This window comes from Carassius gibelio, chromosome A24 (genome assembly GCF_023724105.1).
Source record: "Carassius gibelio isolate Cgi1373 ecotype wild population from Czech Republic chromosome A24, carGib1.2-hapl.c, whole genome shotgun sequence".
Lineage (NCBI taxonomy): Eukaryota > Metazoa > Chordata > Actinopteri > Cypriniformes > Cyprinidae > Carassius > Carassius gibelio.
This window is the reverse complement of record NC_068394.1, coordinates 11,014,065-11,033,855: the sequence shown is the minus strand read 5'-3', so window position 1 is coordinate 11,033,855 and position 19,791 is coordinate 11,014,065. Positions and strand designations below refer to the sequence as shown.

At 38.8% G+C, this 19,791-nt stretch overlaps 1 protein-coding gene across 8 annotated transcripts in view; it reads left to right on the top strand.

The window, feature by feature from the left end:
* LOC127945982 (protein AF-10) overlaps positions 1-7,212 on the top strand; it is a 49,098-nt gene extending 41,886 nt beyond the window's left edge. For 4 of the 8 annotated variants that reach the window (XM_052542214.1, XM_052542208.1, XM_052542210.1 and 1 more), the window contains 8 exons: positions 276-448; positions 1,863-2,054; positions 2,326-2,399; positions 2,714-3,045; positions 3,979-4,002; positions 4,822-4,912; positions 5,227-5,448; positions 5,536-7,212. In XM_052542214.1, the coding sequence (XP_052398174.1) occupies positions 276-448; positions 1,863-2,054; positions 2,326-2,399; positions 2,714-3,045; positions 3,979-4,002; positions 4,822-4,912; positions 5,227-5,448; positions 5,536-5,583 (1,156 nt within the window). In that variant the 3' untranslated portion in view covers positions 5,584-7,212. The remainder of the gene's footprint in view (positions 1-275; positions 449-1,862; positions 2,055-2,325; positions 2,400-2,713; positions 3,046-3,978; positions 4,003-4,821; positions 4,913-5,226; positions 5,449-5,535) is intronic. The other 4 variants (XM_052542216.1, XM_052542209.1, XM_052542213.1 and 1 more) reach the window with 1 other exon arrangement.
* Positions 7,213-19,791: the final 12,579 nt, after the last annotated feature.

Genomic DNA, 19,791 nt, shown 5'->3' with positions numbered 1-19,791 from the left:
TTGATCAAGCTGTGAACTCTGTTTGGCTTTACTGAGCAGCGCATCTGCTTCTGAAGGCAGGACGCCAGACCAGGAGTTCAACTGTGTTGTTATTATAGCAGCAGTCTAGTCTATTGAGTGTTTGTAAGCGAAAGCTGATTATTTATAACCTGAATTGTACCACTGTGAACAGATCTGATATGCATTTCCATGTTAAATGCATGATGAGACTATTTGAGCTATGTTTGATAAACTTGTGTATAGATATCTCACTTGTTTTCTGTAAATGGCTTTAGGTTTCCGGTAAGTGGGCTTCATGTCCGGTATGACTCGTCAGGTCCGTTGGTTCCGGGGCTCGGGTCTGGTTCGGATGCATTGCCCCCGGTGGCCACCAGCATCGACCAGCTGCTGGAACGCCAATGGAACGAAGGACAGCAGTTTCTCCTACAACAGGGCTCACAGGGAGATGGTGAGATGATTTTATTTTATTTTTCTCACGTGTATAATGATGCTTGTTGTTTCTGTATACACTATTGAACCTGGACATCTAATTCTCAAGATTTACAATGTAGATTTCACATAACCATCTCTCTACAATGTACATTACATGTACCCATTTTGAAAATGTGAATTTTGAAGCAGTTAGGTTTAAGTTAACTACTTAAGTTTGGATTGCGAGTGAATGCACTTTATGCAACAAAATGTCCAAGTATCATAAAGTTATATAGATCTTATTTTACTTAAACATTGAAAAACCCCATGGGATAATTTTGGAATGAACACATGGTGATATGAGACTTAGGATTTTCACCTGATAAAAGAGCAAAAAAAGATAATCAAAATAAAAATTTGGTGAACTTGCATTAAACGAAAAGCAGCACCAGATTTAGAGAGTAGGATGTCATAGAGACTTGCAGGTTGACTCTTGTCCTGGGGCAGTACATAACCACCCAGAACACCTTAGCACCTAATTCCTAAACTAATTCCTGTTATAATAATTTCATATTCTAGAAGAGAAGCTTGTAGAGATATCAAAAGGCATTTTAAATTAATTTCACATTAATATGCTATGCTAAAAGCCTTTATTAATTATGGTCATTGAAATTTGGCTTTACTTGTGAAAATTGTTACATTTATGTTCAGTCTAATTTGTCCATTTTAATTTCATGGTCCATAGGGATAAACTTGGGACTATTGCTTTTACTCAAAAATGTTTTATATAAACCGAAAATAATTACTTGCATCATAAACGTTTATTTACAGCATGTCAGTCAAATAATATGCTTGTTAGATGCCTGTAAGTGCATCTGTCTCCATAATGTAAGCAATTAAAGTATTGGTTAATAGCACAGTAATTATGAGCTTCATTACTTATATTTTGTCTGTGTAACTTGTGTAGTTTCATGATCAGCTAAGTAATTCTAGTGTGGAGGTTAGCGTATCTCTCGGTAGCAGAAGGTTGGTTTGTAGTGTCACAGTTGTGTGAATGAGCAGCAGCTGTTTCTGTTGTGATAGAGGCTCTTCTGGCAATGCTGGGAAGTCTGACAAGCGCACGGAGCAGGAAGTGGTAGGACGGCTGTGTTTCTGTTCACCGCTGATATGAGACCAGTTGCGCGGTTTCGGTGACAGTGCATCTGGTTCGCATTTCGCTCGGGTTTGCTGGCCACCGATCAGTGCCATGTGATTTTCCAAGAGCGGAGGTCTGGCATTGTCGTTTTTTCTGGAGGTCTTGAACCACACGTGTACCAAACTAGTTTTTGCGCTTGTGGTATTGGGCTCGCTGCTTCTCAAAGACTTCTTCTCGGTGGTTTGTAACCACTTCTGTTATGCTGTCAAAACTTGATGCGTATGTTTTGTGTGTGTGTGTGCGCTATTATGTCCAGTTCTGGGAATGCTGAAGTCCCTGCACCAGCTGCAGGTGGAAAACCGGCGTCTGGAGGAACAAATCCGAACTCTTACTATGAAGAAGGAACGACTGCAGCTCTTGAGCGCTCAGCTCTCCGTGCCTTTCACCCCCGCGAGCACCACGGCCACCACTGCCTCCTCTCCTCTGTACCCCAGCAACACTCATCCAGGTTAGACACGCATGCTATCTTATGCCTCTTGTCTACCCTTAGAGTTTTCACACACTCCATCTGGACCGTTACAGTCTAATCCCACCCCAAACACCCCCCACCCCGATCCACATAATCACACATACATGCAGACCAGCCCACCTTTCACCCCCCCCCCGTACGACCCCTTCCTCTCCCTCTGTTCTGCTCACAGAGGCTCCTCTCCCAGCTCAACTCTAGCTAATCTGGTCTCCGCATTCATGTCAAGTTGCAAAATCTCTCTCTCCTCCAGACATGCTGCACAGCAAGAGCATTCAGCTAGGCAGCAGTGTTTTAACAGAGTCCTCTCAACCCTTGCCCACTCAGGTAACTTCCTCTACCCCTGCTCTGCAGATGCCATCTGCTGGGACTGAGCACATCTTTAGTTGAGTCAAGTGTTATATTATGTATATCTGTACATAGTCGAGTGTGTTGCACTGATGTGATGGTGTAGTATGTAATTACAGATTCATGGGATAATTGGTGGCTGTATGATGTTTAAATGATTCGTAGCATAAGTCTGATAGAAATTATGATGATCTATTTGGTTGGACAGGTACAGGAAGCGCCTCTCTCACGTTGACCTCTCTTCTCTCTCTCACATGCTCTTGTGCTTTCTCTATTCTTCCTCTTTCCTTCAGGATCCCCTGTCTGGTGGCCATAGTAGCGAAAGTAGCACGTCCTCTCTCTCCACCCCTCCGTCTGCGGCCCACAGTCCCCCCCAGCAGCAGATGAACGGAGTCGGCATGGCCGGGGTGGCTGTCCAGCCTGGCAATGCCAACTCGTCCCTGCCTGCCATAGCCGGGGTGACGGGTCTGATGGGCGCTCTGCAGGGGAACCACCTGGCCATCGTGGGTGCCCTAAACGGAGTCATCCAAACCTCCCCCAGCCTGGCCCAGAATAGCAGCCCCCTGCCCCATCCCTCTGCAGCTACCAGCGCATCCCTGCCCATGTCCAACAGTCTCAGTAACAGGTACAAACTGGCACTTGCCGCATTAGACTTTGCACTGAGAGTCCTTTTTGTTAAATAGTCAGTTTTATTACTTTTGGAGGGAGGGGGAGGCGCTGGTTGATTCAGGGTTAAGATACCACAGTCTGGATTAGTAATAAACTGGCAGGTGATGAAGAAATTTGCTCCGTTCATATTTTACTTCAACTATCAACTTTTGTTTACACACCTACACCTATGCCTACTGATAAAGGACACCGTCAAAAGTATTGGTGGGGAAATAGATTATGTTTGACAGGTGCAATATTTGAAAATCGATAATATTTATTTATTTTTTAAATTACATTTATATCAGAATTTATGTCAACCTATAGACTTTCAAATATCAAAATATCATGAATTAATATGTATTTGTGTACAAAATGACATTTTGAAACACATTTTGCTATTATATTTTGCCTGGAAACGCTTCCAACACGCGCGTGTCACGGTAAAAATAGGCGTCGGTTCTATTTCTAGCATGCACGCGTTTTCCTGAGACGCACGTCTCACGCAGGCGGTCTGTAAGCTCTAACCTGTTAACATGGGAGCCGAATTAAAAACAGACACGCCACGCGGCTGAGACGCTTGCGCCACGCATCCAGTGAGTCGCTGGCCTTATGTTTCTTGTTGAAAGCAGTTGTGCTGCTTAAATCTTACTGACATCAAGCTTTTTTATATTTCAGATACTGTTCAAAATAATTATTTTCTTAATTTTATGAAATATATATTGTGGTGTATTTATATATTGCATTTTAATGTAATGAAAACATTTTTTTCATTTATTATTTTATTTTTATTGAAATATGGACATGTTTGTGAGATTCATCCATATTGCTTGGCATTGTGTGATGCATTCATATTTTCTTCATTTCTTCTGCTTCTCGATCTCTCTTTTGCTTTCGCTTTGGAATGCAGCAGCCTGACCGCTGTGAAAACCAGGTGAGGATCGGCCAGCTTTGCCTTTTTCATTCTCACTTGCTCATTTTCTTGCTATGCCTGTGTGCGCGGCATGTCTGCCTCTAAAACTAAACTGTGTATTTAAGATTGAACCTCTGATGTTTTCAAAGCAAGTTCCAGTTTAAACAGCCTTCCTGGTCAGAACAGGAGGAGAACCCAGTTATTTTATATTGTTGATTTGGCATGATCTTGGATTATTTGGTTCTTTGAATCTCATCCTGGACTTGGTGTCATTGCAACAGGTCCGTAATCTTAAACCTGCATGGGAGCAGGCTTATTTCATGTAAATAGCATTAGATTGCACCTTTTTAATTGGAACTGACATTTTAAATCTATCCCAGCCATTGCTACTCTATTACGAGTACCCCACTGATCCAGGGACAATAATTTAATTAATGAAAAAATAATATTATAATGTTGTGTAATCTCGAATACTATAGACACAGCCGGTTTTACACATTGAAAGATTTATTCTTATTCTTAAGATAATGTCAGGCTTTTTATCAGGTGTCCTTTTTGACTATATGATGTCATTAGGTTTCTGTCTTGCCGCCAGCCAATCGCTGCATTGCTGATCGTGGTTTCCAGTATCGAGACACCTGCCCTTTATGGGGAGAGATCAGTTATCATAAGAAGATCTGGCATCTTTCACATCATCTCAGATGTATTAAGCAAGAAATGATTAGAGTCTCTTTACTTTAGCATACAGAGGGGTTTTATTTAACATGGAATAGATTTGTGTGGCCATTTGAAATGCTGAAAATGTAATTTTCTTATGAGGGCTTATGTATGTGTTTGCAGTGCAGCAAGGCTTTTCAGCGACCAGCACAGGCAGATCCTCCTTCATCCGCACCAACTACAGCAGCTTTTCAGCTCTCAGCAGACCATACCAGTAAGAGAAGCACTAACACACACTCCATTACACCGCCTTAGAGTCTTGATATAATACATGATTCTAAGAGCTCAAAATAGATGCATGTTTACAAAACACCTCATCTTTCGATGATTGAATGCAACACAACTCTCCTACATCACAATGGCTTCTTCCTCAGAACTGTTTATGTTCGCATCCTGGGAGCTTGGGATTACTATTTTGAGGAAACTCTTGCCACTATTTTGTGCAATATGCATCATACGGTCCGTGGGCAGTCTGTGGGTGTGCCGTCTTCTTCTAGACATCTCATCATACTCTGTTTGTCTGTTTAGGAACAGCAGAAGGCTCTGCTCTATCAGTTAATGCAACAGCAGCATCAACAACAACAGCAGCAGCAGCAGCAGCAGAATGACATCCAGCTACAGCAGCTGCCAATCAACAGCCTCCTGCCTGCCACGCAACCAGCCGTCAACACAAACCCCTTCCTCGCCATGCACAACGACAACAACACTCCTAAAACTGGAGCCGGCACTGCCACCATCAAACAGACAAAAGTATTAATGCATAATATATATTTACATTTTTTATTTGATAAATTTTGAGGATCACCAATTTAAATTGTGCTTGTGTTTTTTATTCAGAGACTGGGAGAGAAGGCGGTGTCTGTGACAGGACAGGAGAAGACCTGATGTAGAAAACAACATTTTGGAGGAGGGCTGTCTTCTGGATCCCTCTCATCTGCCCAGAGGCTTGCAATCTGAGCAGCAAAACCTGAACATTCACCCACCGCACGAAACCAGCACCAGCCTTGATATAAACACACATGCGCCAGTTTAATGCCCACCTGGCAAACAACATGCTGCACTGAGTTTAGTAAATCCCTTGCTGTAAACTTACTGGAACCCATGGAGGCCAAAAGACAGGCTCACACACACACACACACACACACACACACACACACACACACACGGTCTCTCTCACCCGGCCAGTGTGTTGCAAATGACACTGGTGCGAGTCGATTTGAGCGGAAAGTGTAGATGAAGGTCTCTGATGGGGACTGTAAGATGGAGATGCTTCTGGAACAGTATCTGCTCACCACTGTTACCTCTCTGTACCCCTTTAACCAGAAACGTGTAATGATAATCTCAATAAAAACCTGTCATATTTGTCCGTCTTTGGATTTAAAGGCGTCAAATATTTCAAAGCTGAAGAGATCAGACATTTGTGCACCATGAAGGCCTTCTCTGCATCCTGATCTTGAGCTTCCCCTGAGGAGGCGTCCCAAAGGTCTCACTGACCCTGCTGCACTCTTTGAAGAGCAACTACCTCTCTCTCAAGCCAGGACACACAGACCAGGCCCTGGACCCAAGTGCCTGGCCCCGATCTCCAACTTCTCAGCGAGGGGCCGCGCGCTGGAGACGCTGCCAGTCTCTCTCTCTCTCTCTCTCTCTCTCTCTCTCTCTCCCCTTCCTTTTTTATTTTCTCCTCCAGTCAATCCATTTTTTTTCTGAAAAGATTTAATACCGATCTGCGTCGCTCAGGCAATACCAGTTCAGAGAGTCCCAGAGATCTCTGCCTGCACAGTGACTACACTGAAGAAGAAAAAAACTGATTTCAAATGTTTTGTGCTGCATTAATACTTTTTTGAATCCAACTTTCTATTATTCCTTTTTTATTTATTTGCATTTGTTGCATGTTGGGCACCAGGTGATATATTGTAATGCTCAACTCGCAAACATTTTTTATACTACTGTACACAATTCTTACCTTTTTTGAGTCTTGTTAACTTTTTGATGAACATGTCTTGTGTTTGAAGTTCTAAAGAAAAAATCCTACTTGATAATTTTGTGGTCTTGTAAATACACCTGTTTTTCCCTTTATTCTTTTGTTGCTATATAAATCTACAGGTGCATATTGGAGTAAGAATAAGCTGTCAGAATAAATGAGATTTAGTTTAGCACACTTTTACCTCTTTTCTGTTGTAAATACATATTTGTGATTCACTTGGTGTGAAGGACTGTTTCAAATCACTGTCGGTGTGTTCTGATCTTTTCCAACAGGCTTTCCACAAAACTGGTGACTGGATAAAGTGTATTAATTTATTTTTGTATGTGCAGGGACTTTTTGTTTGGTTTTATTGATGTGGTTTTAATGTCCACCTTCTCATGTATCTGTACAGAAATTATGCAAAATCTAAAGTTTGTATTTAAAACATCAGAAGTGAATCCACGAGTCCTGCTTCATATTTAGAAATTCTGAACACTGAGATTGTAGTGTTGAGCTTTTTTTTTTCAGTGAAATTAAAATGTTTATTACAATTCTTGCATCTTGCAGTGCTTTATTTTATTTAAATATATTTTAGCATAGGAATTTTTTCGTTTTTACTTAATTTCCGTATACTTTTGAACCTCTAAATTGTAAAGAAGTGCTAACAAATTATGCTAGAATTAACTTGGAAACCAGTTTTCATTAAAAGAATGACTCTATGGTTATACTGACTCAAGACAAGTTTTCCAGTTACAGATCTCTCTGGTTAAAATGAGAAGGCTTTACATTCAGTGCCAGTGAAGTGCTTCTAGATTATACGTTTTTAATATTTTCAAATAATATATAGTGATAGTTTAACCAAAAATGTGAATTCTATCACACTCCTATCATTCCAAACCTTTGTGCATTACAAAAAGATGAAGAAAACAAAAATGCAGACTGATATTGATACATTGGTAAGGAGAAATATGTCAACTCAGACAGCGGTTTTAACTTGTATTCTGAAATTATAAAAAACAAACAAACATGGAAACACGTCATCAGTCCATAAGCATGAATATCACAGCCCTGATAAAGATGCCAAAAACTAAATCCATGTGAAGGTTGAATTGAGATTGAACGAAATATGCCTTGGTGAAATTAAGAACCCTTTACCTTTGTTAAAATTATACAACTTGTGTTGGACATGCATACTTCTTCCATTATGAGCAAGGAAACAGACACTCAAGAACCCCATATTTCTGCTTTCTGTCCTTGTGTTTGCTATTTGGTGAGTGGAACCCATTTCTCAGCATGACCCCGTGGATCTGCCCACTGTCCCTGCCCAGCTCTGAGCGCTCCTGCTGTGGGAACAGCAGGCCCCTCTCTCCCCTCAGCTTCATCAAGCTGTCCACACTACTGACCGGCCTCTGACCCCTGACCCCTCCACCCCAGCCTGATACGCTCGCAGCGGCACGCACACAATGGGGCCGGTGACAGCATTCACACATCTGAAAAATCTTCGCTTTATTTTAATAAGCCTTCTTGGAAATTAGTAAAACGTCACATTCTGTGGGGCGCCGTCGCGTTATTCCCATGATTAAATAAGGAACTCTTTTATGACCTAAATCTGAGTTCTTCAATAAGCCTCTAATAATATTTTTATTCCAGACAGTGATAAATCAAATATTTTGTTATTTAGTCCTTCCCCACACAGTTAGTGATGGCTTTGTGTTAATGCCCGCTCAGAGAGCAGATGGGGTGATAGGAGCCACAGAAGCCCGTGTGTCCCTCGCTCGCTCTCTACCAGGTGCACTGGAGGGGGTGAGCCAGGTTTAAAAAAAAAAAACCCACTCAAGATCCTTAGGGACGATTCATTTTCCCCTCTGCTGCCTGTAAGGAATGGATTCAGCTTACAGGTAACAAAAGCTGCTAACTGAGATCTGGAAAGGGAGGTGACTGATTTATAGTCCTTTTCTTTCTCATTCTCTCCAGAACTGTAACCCCCGAATGACCACGTCAAATTGAAATTTAGGAATATTATTAGACCACAATGTAAATGTGTGTTTTGGGCTCCAGCCTGCTAATTAATTATGTCATTAAAGACACCGTGTCTTTAAAAATGTGGGGGAGGCAGAGACTAGTTTTATGATGTTAAGGTTTAATTGACTGATAATTGCTCAGAGAATGAGACGAATGTTTGAGGTGAATAACTGGAGCACACTTTTGTAAACAGAAATCTTACACTATTTATCTTCTTTATTTTTTTTTCCTATTCTTTCTGTTCCTGTACTCATCTGTATCTAGATGTTAATGTTATTTAAAGTTATTATATGTTGTTGTAACTAATTTAATAATGTATGATATGTGTGTGTGTATTGTGTGTATTTTTCTATTAGTACTCAAAATGTGTAATTATAAGTGATAAATGACAACTATGTGACTACATATTGTGGAAAAATAGAGTTTAGTGTTTAAAAAATACATAAATAATTTTGTGGGTTTATTAGCAGGGCTTGTGGGCTTATTCATTTTTTGTTTGTTTGTTGTTGTTGTTGTTGTTGTTTTTTGCATGATTTTCTAGCTTGTAGTTTATTTGATTTAGAGGGTAGATCTCAAACAGCAGATTGTAAATACAACTGCAGTTTATAAAATATATCTATATATGATAATAGCAATAACAATTTCTATGCCGCATTCTTGTTTTTGGTTCTTCATCAAAATCCAGTTGTCATTTAATCTGTTTTTATGCTGACAATCTGAATAGGATTAAAAGCCAATCAAACATCCTTCCAGATGATTGTTATATTACTACTATTAAATCAAACCCAAATATCCCACTCTCTGCTTTTACAATCTGCATCTAATGCATCCCACTATCCATTTTCTTTCTTTCTCTTTCTTTCTTTCTTTTTCTTTCTTTCTTTCTTTCTTTCTTTCTTTCTTTGCCCCACCCACTTTTATTTCTCCTCTTGTTTGGTTCATGCTGATGATTTCCAGCTGTTCAGGCACCATTCTGTTACATCTGCTTCTGCTCCAGTAATTAATAGCTCACTTTCCTCTCTCCCAGTCAGACTGGGAGACCCCCCCCCCCCCCCACACACACACACACACACACACACATACACACCTCTCACATACACCCTCCTATGTCTTGCCCTATCAGACCTGTCAGTCACATCCAGGCTGTTTAAACATGCTGCTGTCCCCTTTGCTTTCTTTCTCACTCGCTCTCTTTTTTTCTCCACCGCTTGCTTTCTCTCTACCTTGCTTTCTCTCTCTCTTGAATGTTATATGCTCTATCTTTCTCAGCTGCACCCCCCCCCCCTCCACTGGGTTAATTCATTCACATCTTGGGAGTTTGGACACACCCCCTCTTCAGTCCCATCCCCCTTGTTTTCCAGCTGAACTCCTGTCCAACATCAGTCCGCCAGAGGCCTGACGGGACACCAGCACCGGCTCTCCTGGGTAGCCAATCAAAATATTTGTTTGTTTGTTTATATTTAAATAATCGTTTAGAGTCTTCCCATATTTAATATTTAAAAAAATACGATAAATATTACGTGCTGTGTGTTCAGTGTTTAAAATAAAACATCCATTAATCATTTGGGGGGATTATTAGCAGATTTGTTCGCTTGATTAATTGTTCACATGTTTATTAATTTTCTAATTTGGTTAACTGTTTGTTTGATTTACAGGGTAGATCTCAAACAATAAACAACAAAAGCACTTATCATAGGATTAGAAAAAAAAAATCAAACGAAAATACAAAACAGTATTGATATAACTGATTTATTATAAGAAAGTTTAAAGGGAAAATCTCGATCAAATGATGATTATTATTATTATTTTAATAGTGTGTTAATAAAAACGTTGTTACAAAAATAAACAACATTTTACTTCTACTACTGATAATAATAATATGGACAAAAAGTTTAAATTTAATAGTGATCTATTAAATCACAAAGCTTGAAGGAGAGAAATCTTGATCAAATATTTGATTCATAGATTATTTAAAAAAAGTGAGTTACTAAAACATTTTATACAGCTTTCAGAGTCTGTAAAAACTATAAATATTTTTTAATAGAAAAAAAATATGAACACAACTGTGATTTATTAAATCACAAAGTTTAGAGGAGAAAAAAAAACTTGATCATGTCTTTGATTCATAAATTATTTTCAAATACTTTTTTCAGTGTTACAAAATTTTTAATACACGTTCAGTGTTTGTAAAAAGTACAAATAATAATATTATAGATTTAAAAACAAAGAATACAACTTAGATTTTTTTTTAAATCACAAAGCTTAAAGGAGAACATTTTTCATCATATATTTGATTCGTAAATTATTTTCAATTAATTTATTATTATGACCAGTAAGGCTTTGGAGTTGCTCAGGGCCTGAACTGTGTTTGACCGTGTCTCAGGCTCTTCGGCCGGCTCGAGGGGCCCCATCTGACACTCTCCACCTCCTCTCCATCTTTACAGTATGTGTCCTCCCCCGCCATTGAGGGAGATTAGCAGGGACTACAGTCCTGAGCCTCCCCCAAACTCATCACTGCCTCCCTCCCACGGATCCTGCCATGGACCCCCACAGGTTTCACTCCTGTTGGATAATGGTCCCAGTGTGGCCCAGTGGGTCTCAGACACATCTTTTTTCGTACACAGACAAGCTTATTCTTCTTCCGAAATAACACCACCCCCACCACTAAACCCCAAAACCGACGGGTCCAAGAAAAACACACTGAAGTTTAGAGCAAAATATGAGAATCAATACTGAAGAAGACATGCCAACTTATTTGCTGTCATACAGGCATACAATAATGTCAGACAAAATAAAGGGGACATTTGTCCAGCTGTTACACATTTTGTTGAGTGTTTGTAACAAAGGCAGTTTGTTGTGTAGCACAAAAGAAATGCTGCTGTTACATACTTGACTATGAGTGGTCTGTAAGGTTATTAGAAAACAGATATTTGTATTTTTTGGCAAAGATTTAGCCTATTGAGGTAAAGAAATTGTTCAAATTAATGCTTTTTCATAAACAACCCCACTACCACCACATTTGAATTATTTTTATCCATAAATGCAAACAATCAGGAAACATTTCCATGAAAAATTTAAATAAAGCAAAACATGAAATATAACAACATTTAAAAGAGAATGTAGAATAGGCTATGTGTTGATTTCAAAAATGTAAATTGTCATAAATAGGCCTATACACTGCTATTTTGTACACTGGACAGTTTTACAACCCTCGCAGTCTGGTCAGACATTATTTAACATGTCATCAGATACATAAAACAAAAAACTAACCCTCTATTAAACTGATTTTACCTCTGTAGCTAATTTACAATTGGTAGCCTATGGCGTCTCCCGAAAACAATTATCTGTTCGTTTAAATAATACATAAATAACAGCAGTAGGCCTATTTCTTATATAAAAATACAAGATCAGTGCGAATAGAGGGAAAAAAATGTTTTAAATAAATAAATAAATAAAATTAGAATACAAATATAATTTTCTCTGTAGTGTAGCCTAGTGATCGTGTGAATCTTCGCTGTTGGAGGCAGCGTGAGTGCGGAGGGAAGTGACCTCATGGGGCAGAGGGGGGGACTGAGCCCCTGCGTGACATTAATCTGCCCTGTCACCCTGTCTCTGGGATCTGCACAGCAGCATACGGCACAGGAAGCATGTCCTCACTGGAAGTAAATCGCTATAATCAATAATGTCACGTAACTACTGCTTTTTCATTTTGTGGAGGCTGCACATAAACAGATTTCCATCATATCCATAAATAACGCGTAGCCTATATAAACGCAAACGTGTATTTTCAGTAACAATTCGCCTATTTCTCTCGATTTTCATTCTGTCGGGGTCTGCACGCTCGCATCGCGGCACACACACTCTCTCTGTGTGCTCCTGCGGTCGAGCTCGGTAACAGCAGGCCTCTCAGCGGTGTGTGCTGGTTTTCCCTGCCGCCTCTGACCGTCGCCGCCGCCGGAGCCGAACAGCAGCGAGGAACAGGAGCTCCGCGAGCGCGCTATACACTCCTCGCGCACGCTCATACACTGATAATTATCCATAAATGTAGACAATAATGAATATTAAATATTAAATTAATCGGTAAGGTCTTATTAAAAAATACACGTGCATTTTGTTATGTAAGTAGGCTATTACAACAGACAAATAAATATAGGCTGTAGTAGAAATGTTTGTGTTATTTTTGCTAAACATTAAAGCTCTTAAGAAAAGTCTAGAATTGTTAGAAATGTTAACGGGAAAGGCATGCAAAAAATTTACAGTAAAACATGTTCATTTATGGTAAAATTAATGAATGCTATTTTAAGAGACGTGTGCTTTTAGCTACTGTAAAAATGTGTAAATACGTACTATGTTTGAATTGGGCTATTAACATTTATAGGGAAGTTGGAGGTTGATTTGTTTTCCTTTTCTATCATTATTTAGTGTGTTGCTGATGGTGATCTGTGTTTATGGGGGTCTTTGCTTTGTATTCGTGTTGTTATTAGGTAACAGTTGCTGGAAAGGCCCATTTTGAGACTTGATGTGGTTTCCCATTGTGCACATGAGATATTTCCACCACATTTTATGCAGATTTTAATAAGCTAAAATATCGACAACACGATTTAACGATGTCAGGCCTACAGTTGGAACACGCAGTCAACAAACTATTATTTTACAGTAATGTCAAGAACCACAGTTGACCGTTTTTATATCAAATGTAACAACAATAACATTAAAATGAAAGTAGGTTTGCTCTTCAAACAAACAAATCAAATACTGAAGACATACGAGGTAATGAATACAAAATATTCTTGTTTTGTTGTATTCTAATTTTATTTAAATAAAGTGTGTAATATATGTAGGCCTTATAGAAAAACTAAATAAAACAAGAAAAATAATTTTAAAAACAACCAACCACTTTAGCACAGATAAATTATCAATTTATGTTTAAATTATCTAATTAACTTAATTAATGTGACAGACTGTAGTGGTGAAATGTCATGTATTTATCGGGTTAAAATAGATATCAGTTCATTATCTGAGCAGCCCCCATCATAATTAATAAAATAGTCATAAGCGGGTGTTGTGCAGTCTACTTTAAATCTTATTCCCCAAAATGTCCCAGAGAAGGAGTCAATTGCATATAATTTTTTGATACAAGAAAAGCTATTCATTTTGTGATCAGGAGAGACATGCAGTGATAGGCGCACATGCTGCAAGCTTGTTAATAATGGAAATGTGAGTTAAAATCAGCTGTCACTATTATATGGTGAAGCCACTGTCTTTAGGGAGCGGTGTTTTTTTGTTCTGGCGTTCTAGCAAGGAAATCCATTTTTCTTTTAGAAAAGTATGACATAAATAAATATGAAAATATGCACACAAATCAGAATCTAAACCATGAAGCCTCCAGAGTCCACATCTTTTCTCAATCAAATGATAAAAAAGGAGTGTGGTTGCCTTTTAGTTCTTAGACATTCTTAGAGTGGAGGACACTTGTTTTGAAGGATTAGCTGACTAAGACATTCTGTATGTCTTCCCTGGCTTCCCATGTTTTATTGTTACTCGTTTTGTGCATGATATCAAAGTTTGTAATACAGGTGTTGGACACATGAGAGACAGGGACCAAATCAAGTCCGAGACCAAAGATAACAAAATGTGAATGTGAATGTGATTTATCAAGCTGCAGCATCAAGCTGGTTCAGGCCGGGGAGAGGGATCGAGAGAAAGAACTGCTGCTTTTCAGTTCAGAAACAATGAGGCCCAGGCTGGAATAGCCTTTCCCCACAATATGAGAAAGGCCCGTCTAAGATTTGATTGCATAACTTGTAATAGAAAATGACCAAATTATTACTTAAGTGACAATGACATGACATTCAGCCAAGTATGGTGACCCATACTCAGAATTCATGCTCTGCATTTAACCCATCCAAAGTGCACACACACACACAGAGCAGTGAACACACACCCAGAGCAGTGGGCAGCTGTTTATGCTGCAGCACCCAGGGAGGGGTTCAGTGCCTCGCTCAGGGGCACCTAAGTCGTGGTATTGCCACCCTGAGACTCAAACCCACAACCCTTGGATAAAGAGTCAAACTCTCTAACCACTAGGCTACAACTTCCCCAATTTAATTTACTTTAATGAACTAGGTTCAGTGTGTCTGTTTAGAAACTATTGCTATTGCCTAGTTACAGTCATGGTGGGACAATTTTTACATGGATTAGCACTGAGGTTAATTTGAAATAACTGCTTTACAATGACAGTCTTCGTGGAGAGTGGTAATGGGTCCTTTGAAAATGGCTGTTTTGATTGGATAAATTCCAAAGCTCTGCATTTCAAACAAAATAAATGATACTACTCAGGTTTCGTAAATAATTCAAACGTTCTCTAAAATTAAATTATGTGCACACCTAAAAACTGCTTTCCCCGTCTTTTTTATACATGATTTTAATTAAATCTGTAAATAATCATAAGACATTAATATGAATACATGAATACCTAAACCACTGGACAGAAGGTTCAAATCTCTTTAAAGTCATAAAAACAATTCAATAAAAAATTTAAAAGCAGAAATGCGAAGCTTATAGACACCTTCTGTCAAGTCACCTTTATTTATATAGCGCTTTTAACAACACAGAAGCAACTGTACAGTGATAATTTGGAAAATAGTGTGTGAAAAATGCTAAATGACAATAGTAAACACTCATTTTTCAGTTAAAGGCAGTTCATGATTGAATTCAGTGATGTCATCATCCAGCTCAGTTCAGTTTAAATAGTATCTGTGCAATCAAGTCAACAAAATCAGTAAAATTTTATAAAAGCACTTTCATTAACTATTAAATCATTAATTTTACAGTTGCTTTATGGTTATTATTGTTACATTGTTATGGTAACTAACTAAGTGGCTCTACGTATTTTAATATTTGGATTAACCCATTCAGTTCCTTTTAAGTGCTTTACTGTAACTGATTCTTGCTTTTGTTTAGGAAAAGGAGAGATAAATGGAAATTATTCCATTATATTAGTTATTAACATTATACCACAACTGCTGCCGATCTTGTTCAATCAGAACCCTCTTTTAATTTCTCTACTTGCCTTTAAAATTGTTTGATAATTTTCTCCAAACTAACAGCACCTAACGGGACATTTGGAATGAGGAGTGCACTGTGGACTATGGCTGCCTTTGTTTGGCCCTCTTTGTTATGTCAAGGACTTATCACAATCGGAATGTACAGTGTGTCAGACACACACCGGCATATATCAACTTCAATCTCTTTTTAATGAGAAATTCTGCCCTCTTTAATATGTGCAAATTAACCTTCCCCCCTCCGCTCCTGAAACCTCTGTAGATGCACACCCTTCTCTCTATATCTGTCCCTCTCTTTTTCCCTCTCCACCTCCCTCCCTGCTTTCCCCCCGGGGCAGAACCCTACGATGGACATAGTGCTAGATTAACCATCAGGCTGAGCAGAGAATGAGAAGCTTTAGCTATGAAGCCAACTCTTCAGACCCTGCATGGCCCTTATATGATTACCATCATTATTCTTACTATTATCAATTTTATATTCAAGCCATGTTGATTATAATTTTTGAACTACAGCTAATAAGGATTTTTTAAAGCAGAGAGTGGTTCCAAGCCTGGCACGGTGGTGTCATAATTTAATAGATTTAAGGGATTTATTTCCCTACAGTGTACCCAGTGTGAGGTCCAGGCAGCTGCCAGCATCCTACTATTTTTTTTTTTTTCCGTAAGCAAATTTATTGACTGTCTCTGTAAAACAGTCAGTAGCAAAAATATACAGCAATAAACAAATAAATAATATAATAAATAAAAAAACTGGCAAAATACTTGATTTGGTGGTATATATCAACAATTAAGTGAACACTTTAGTATTTAGAATAATGACTCTCTGCATCTCAAAATAAACTCACTGGTTTCTTTCATGCTTGTAAAAAATGTAGATGTATATTGAAGCCATCAACAGTCAGAGACGAAGTGAGAGTACATATTGTAAACAGTGTGTGCCGTTGCTATGGTATCCATTTTAACTACAGAATTGGGGAGGGAGCGAGTGTGCGGCGGGGAGACTATCCATGCGTCGCCATGGTGATCAAGATGCCACGCAATCCTGCTATTCTCCACAGCAACTTCTGTGTGTCCGTGTCACACTGACAGAGAAACTTTATATAGGGAATGTGCAAATATAAAGACATTAGAAATAATAATTCTGAAAAATTACATATTAGAGTGATCTTTTATAAATTTTGTAGTAAATACTGATTTCTACAAACATTTTTCCTTCAAAACCAATTTCTCTAATAAGATTGAACTGCATTACAGAATATATTCCACCAATTAATTGAAATGGTCTGTTGACCCAATAGCGTAAGCACAGAACTGCATGTTCAGGGAACAGGCAATTAGGAGAAAAATGTAAACTTCTCCAGATCATCATTAGGCCATTCAGTCTCAGAGGAAATTGATATTTTTTTTCTTATTCGACCTTTCCTCCTTTCAAATTCCATTTAAAGCCTCTCTCCATCTCCATCCACAGGGTTTCTGCACACGTTGCCGCCAGGTCCGAATTTACTGTGCCAGAAAGAGTGTAAAGTCTCTCTCATTCCTGGTCAATTTCTCTCTTTTTCTTTCTCTAGTGTTTTAAAACCAGATTCACCTTCAACTATATTCCTGACATTCCCCACCACCTCTTTTTAATTGTTTTTCTTTACTTCCATTTTTTCTTTTACTTCCACTTCCATAACTCTCTGAACACTAGGCTGGGAATCAATGCCACATCAGTGGCAGATCAGGCACCTGCTAGCACTGGCCTCAATCCACGTGCTGCCTGCATTGCCACGGGGACAGAGAGATTCCATCACACCTCGCTCTCTGACAGACAGACAGAGAGAGATGGCTTACAAACAAGGGATGGCAGGGAAATGCATGCACACGTGCAGGGTACAGGATCAATACCTGAAGTGCAAAGGATATTGAGTCAGAGGGGATGTTGGATTTGACTACCGGAGAAATAAAAAGGGCAGCTTTTGTCACAGAGCAAGCAGGTTTCAGAGATCTCCTGGAGTTCGCACCTAAACTGCACCGAAATAAAAAAACAGACATCCCTGATTGTGTGACAGCTCCATGACAAAAAATACAAATCTGGCAACAGAATATGATTAGCCAAAAACAAACTGACTCTAAGAGCTTTTGCACATTTAAATTCATAAACATACATAAACGTCGAATACCAACGTCTGAGAGATTTAAGCTGTAGATCAATACCTTGTTGGAGACCGCTGACAATAAACTCATGTGACAATGACAAAATACGAAAATCAGCTCATATTTGCAAAACATGGAATGCTTCCCAGCAAATCTTCATATAATGGTTAGAGAACATCATTTGCCTCATATGTGTGTTTCTGAATGTTTGATTTCCTCTATCCCGGGTGGAAGCTGTGAAGCCTAAGGCATAATGACCATTTCAGAGCTCTCTCCCTTAAACATGACATCCACTTTCCTCTGCCTCACACCCACCTGTGCTTGAATTTGTGTGGTATGGCTCATGGACATACAAGTGACACCTTGTGGATTGTGTGGACTACTGTTAGTCCAAGCACACAGACAGAAGCTCTGAACATCTGAGGCGTGCAGGTGACCCACAGAGGGCACGGGAGAGGATCAGTCCAGTGGAGGAGGAGGGGAACCACTGCTGCACCATTGCACAAAATTATGTAGTGCATGCACAAACATTTGCTTCGTTTGTTTTAAATAGAGTGCTGCAGTGATGATGTATTTTTGAAGGCCATACTAGTAGTTAGCATCATCCTGATTGCCTTAACAGAAATCAAATAGAGTTTTTCCATGGGCATTTGAGTATTGCATAAAATAAGCTGTATGATCAACAAGTTATGTTATTACATATTATTTTGTTAATCACGCTAATCTTCACAAATGAACACTTAAACACATTCACCAAAAGTAAAAAGCTAATACTAGGCTATAAATACATGACACCTCAGTCAGATGACTTTAATCACCATGTCACCACTATGTTTCTGACAACCCTTTCAGTCTTGCAAGAGTGGGATTTTAAACACAACGAGGCTGTAGATGCAAACTAGTGCGTAGATTAGTTTCAGGGTGATGGTGTTTAACTGTTGTCCCATTTAGCCACTTGTTATTGACTGCATTAAGTAAAAGATATTAAAAAAGGGGCTATTACTGATGCATTTTAATGTTGTTGAGTAAAACATGAAAATATGAGCTTGTGTTAGCCACAAACGCTATTTATTACAGAAAAATCTTATCAGTCAATCAATGAAAATTCCAATGGCTGATAGAACTCAAAGTGCTAAAATGCTTGTTTCTGGGCTAGGAACTGCAGCACTAGCCTGACCTGTATTAGTTGTATATGAGAAAAATCATTCCTTGATATTTGCCTATACATTATCTAACTATCCATTTTATTCATTTGTGATTTTCTAGTACTTTTTAAAGGTTGATATTAAAATCACAACATCCATACAGTGTTTTATAGGTGATATTTAGCATTTTCTTGTATGTAAAAGTTATGTTAGAACTATTCAAATATTAAGAGTCAAGTCTAGTTGTGGTCTGGCAATAACTACATTTTTGACATTTTCAAAAGAATCAACAATTCAAAAAGAATTTAATAACATAGAGCTTGAAAAGAATGTTTTTTAATCCATTTTGGCTAAAACAAAATAAAAGAATAAAAGACAAACCAAACATGCAGCATTATGTGTTATGGGTAGCTTGCTCATTCTTGTTTTGTTTAACAGGAGGTTGTCAGGTCAGGGGCATGCATGCAGTGGGCCATCCGTCTGTTTGCAGCAGAGTACTTCTAAAGACCGATAGAAACACAAAGCATGGCCTGTCAATCAGAGCACCCTGGTCCCCTGGCTTAGCATTGGAGAGGCCTACTGAGAGAAAAGAAAGGAGGGCAGCCACTCCACTTTATCTTTGGTAATGGGTGTTGTAAGATGGGGATTGAAATAATTGTAGAGAGAGATCACATCATCATCTTTGTGGTGTAATTCAGTTGTAATTTTGTTGTCAATTTGTTTTCATGTTAAACAAATCTGTTACAAATTGACAACAAAATTA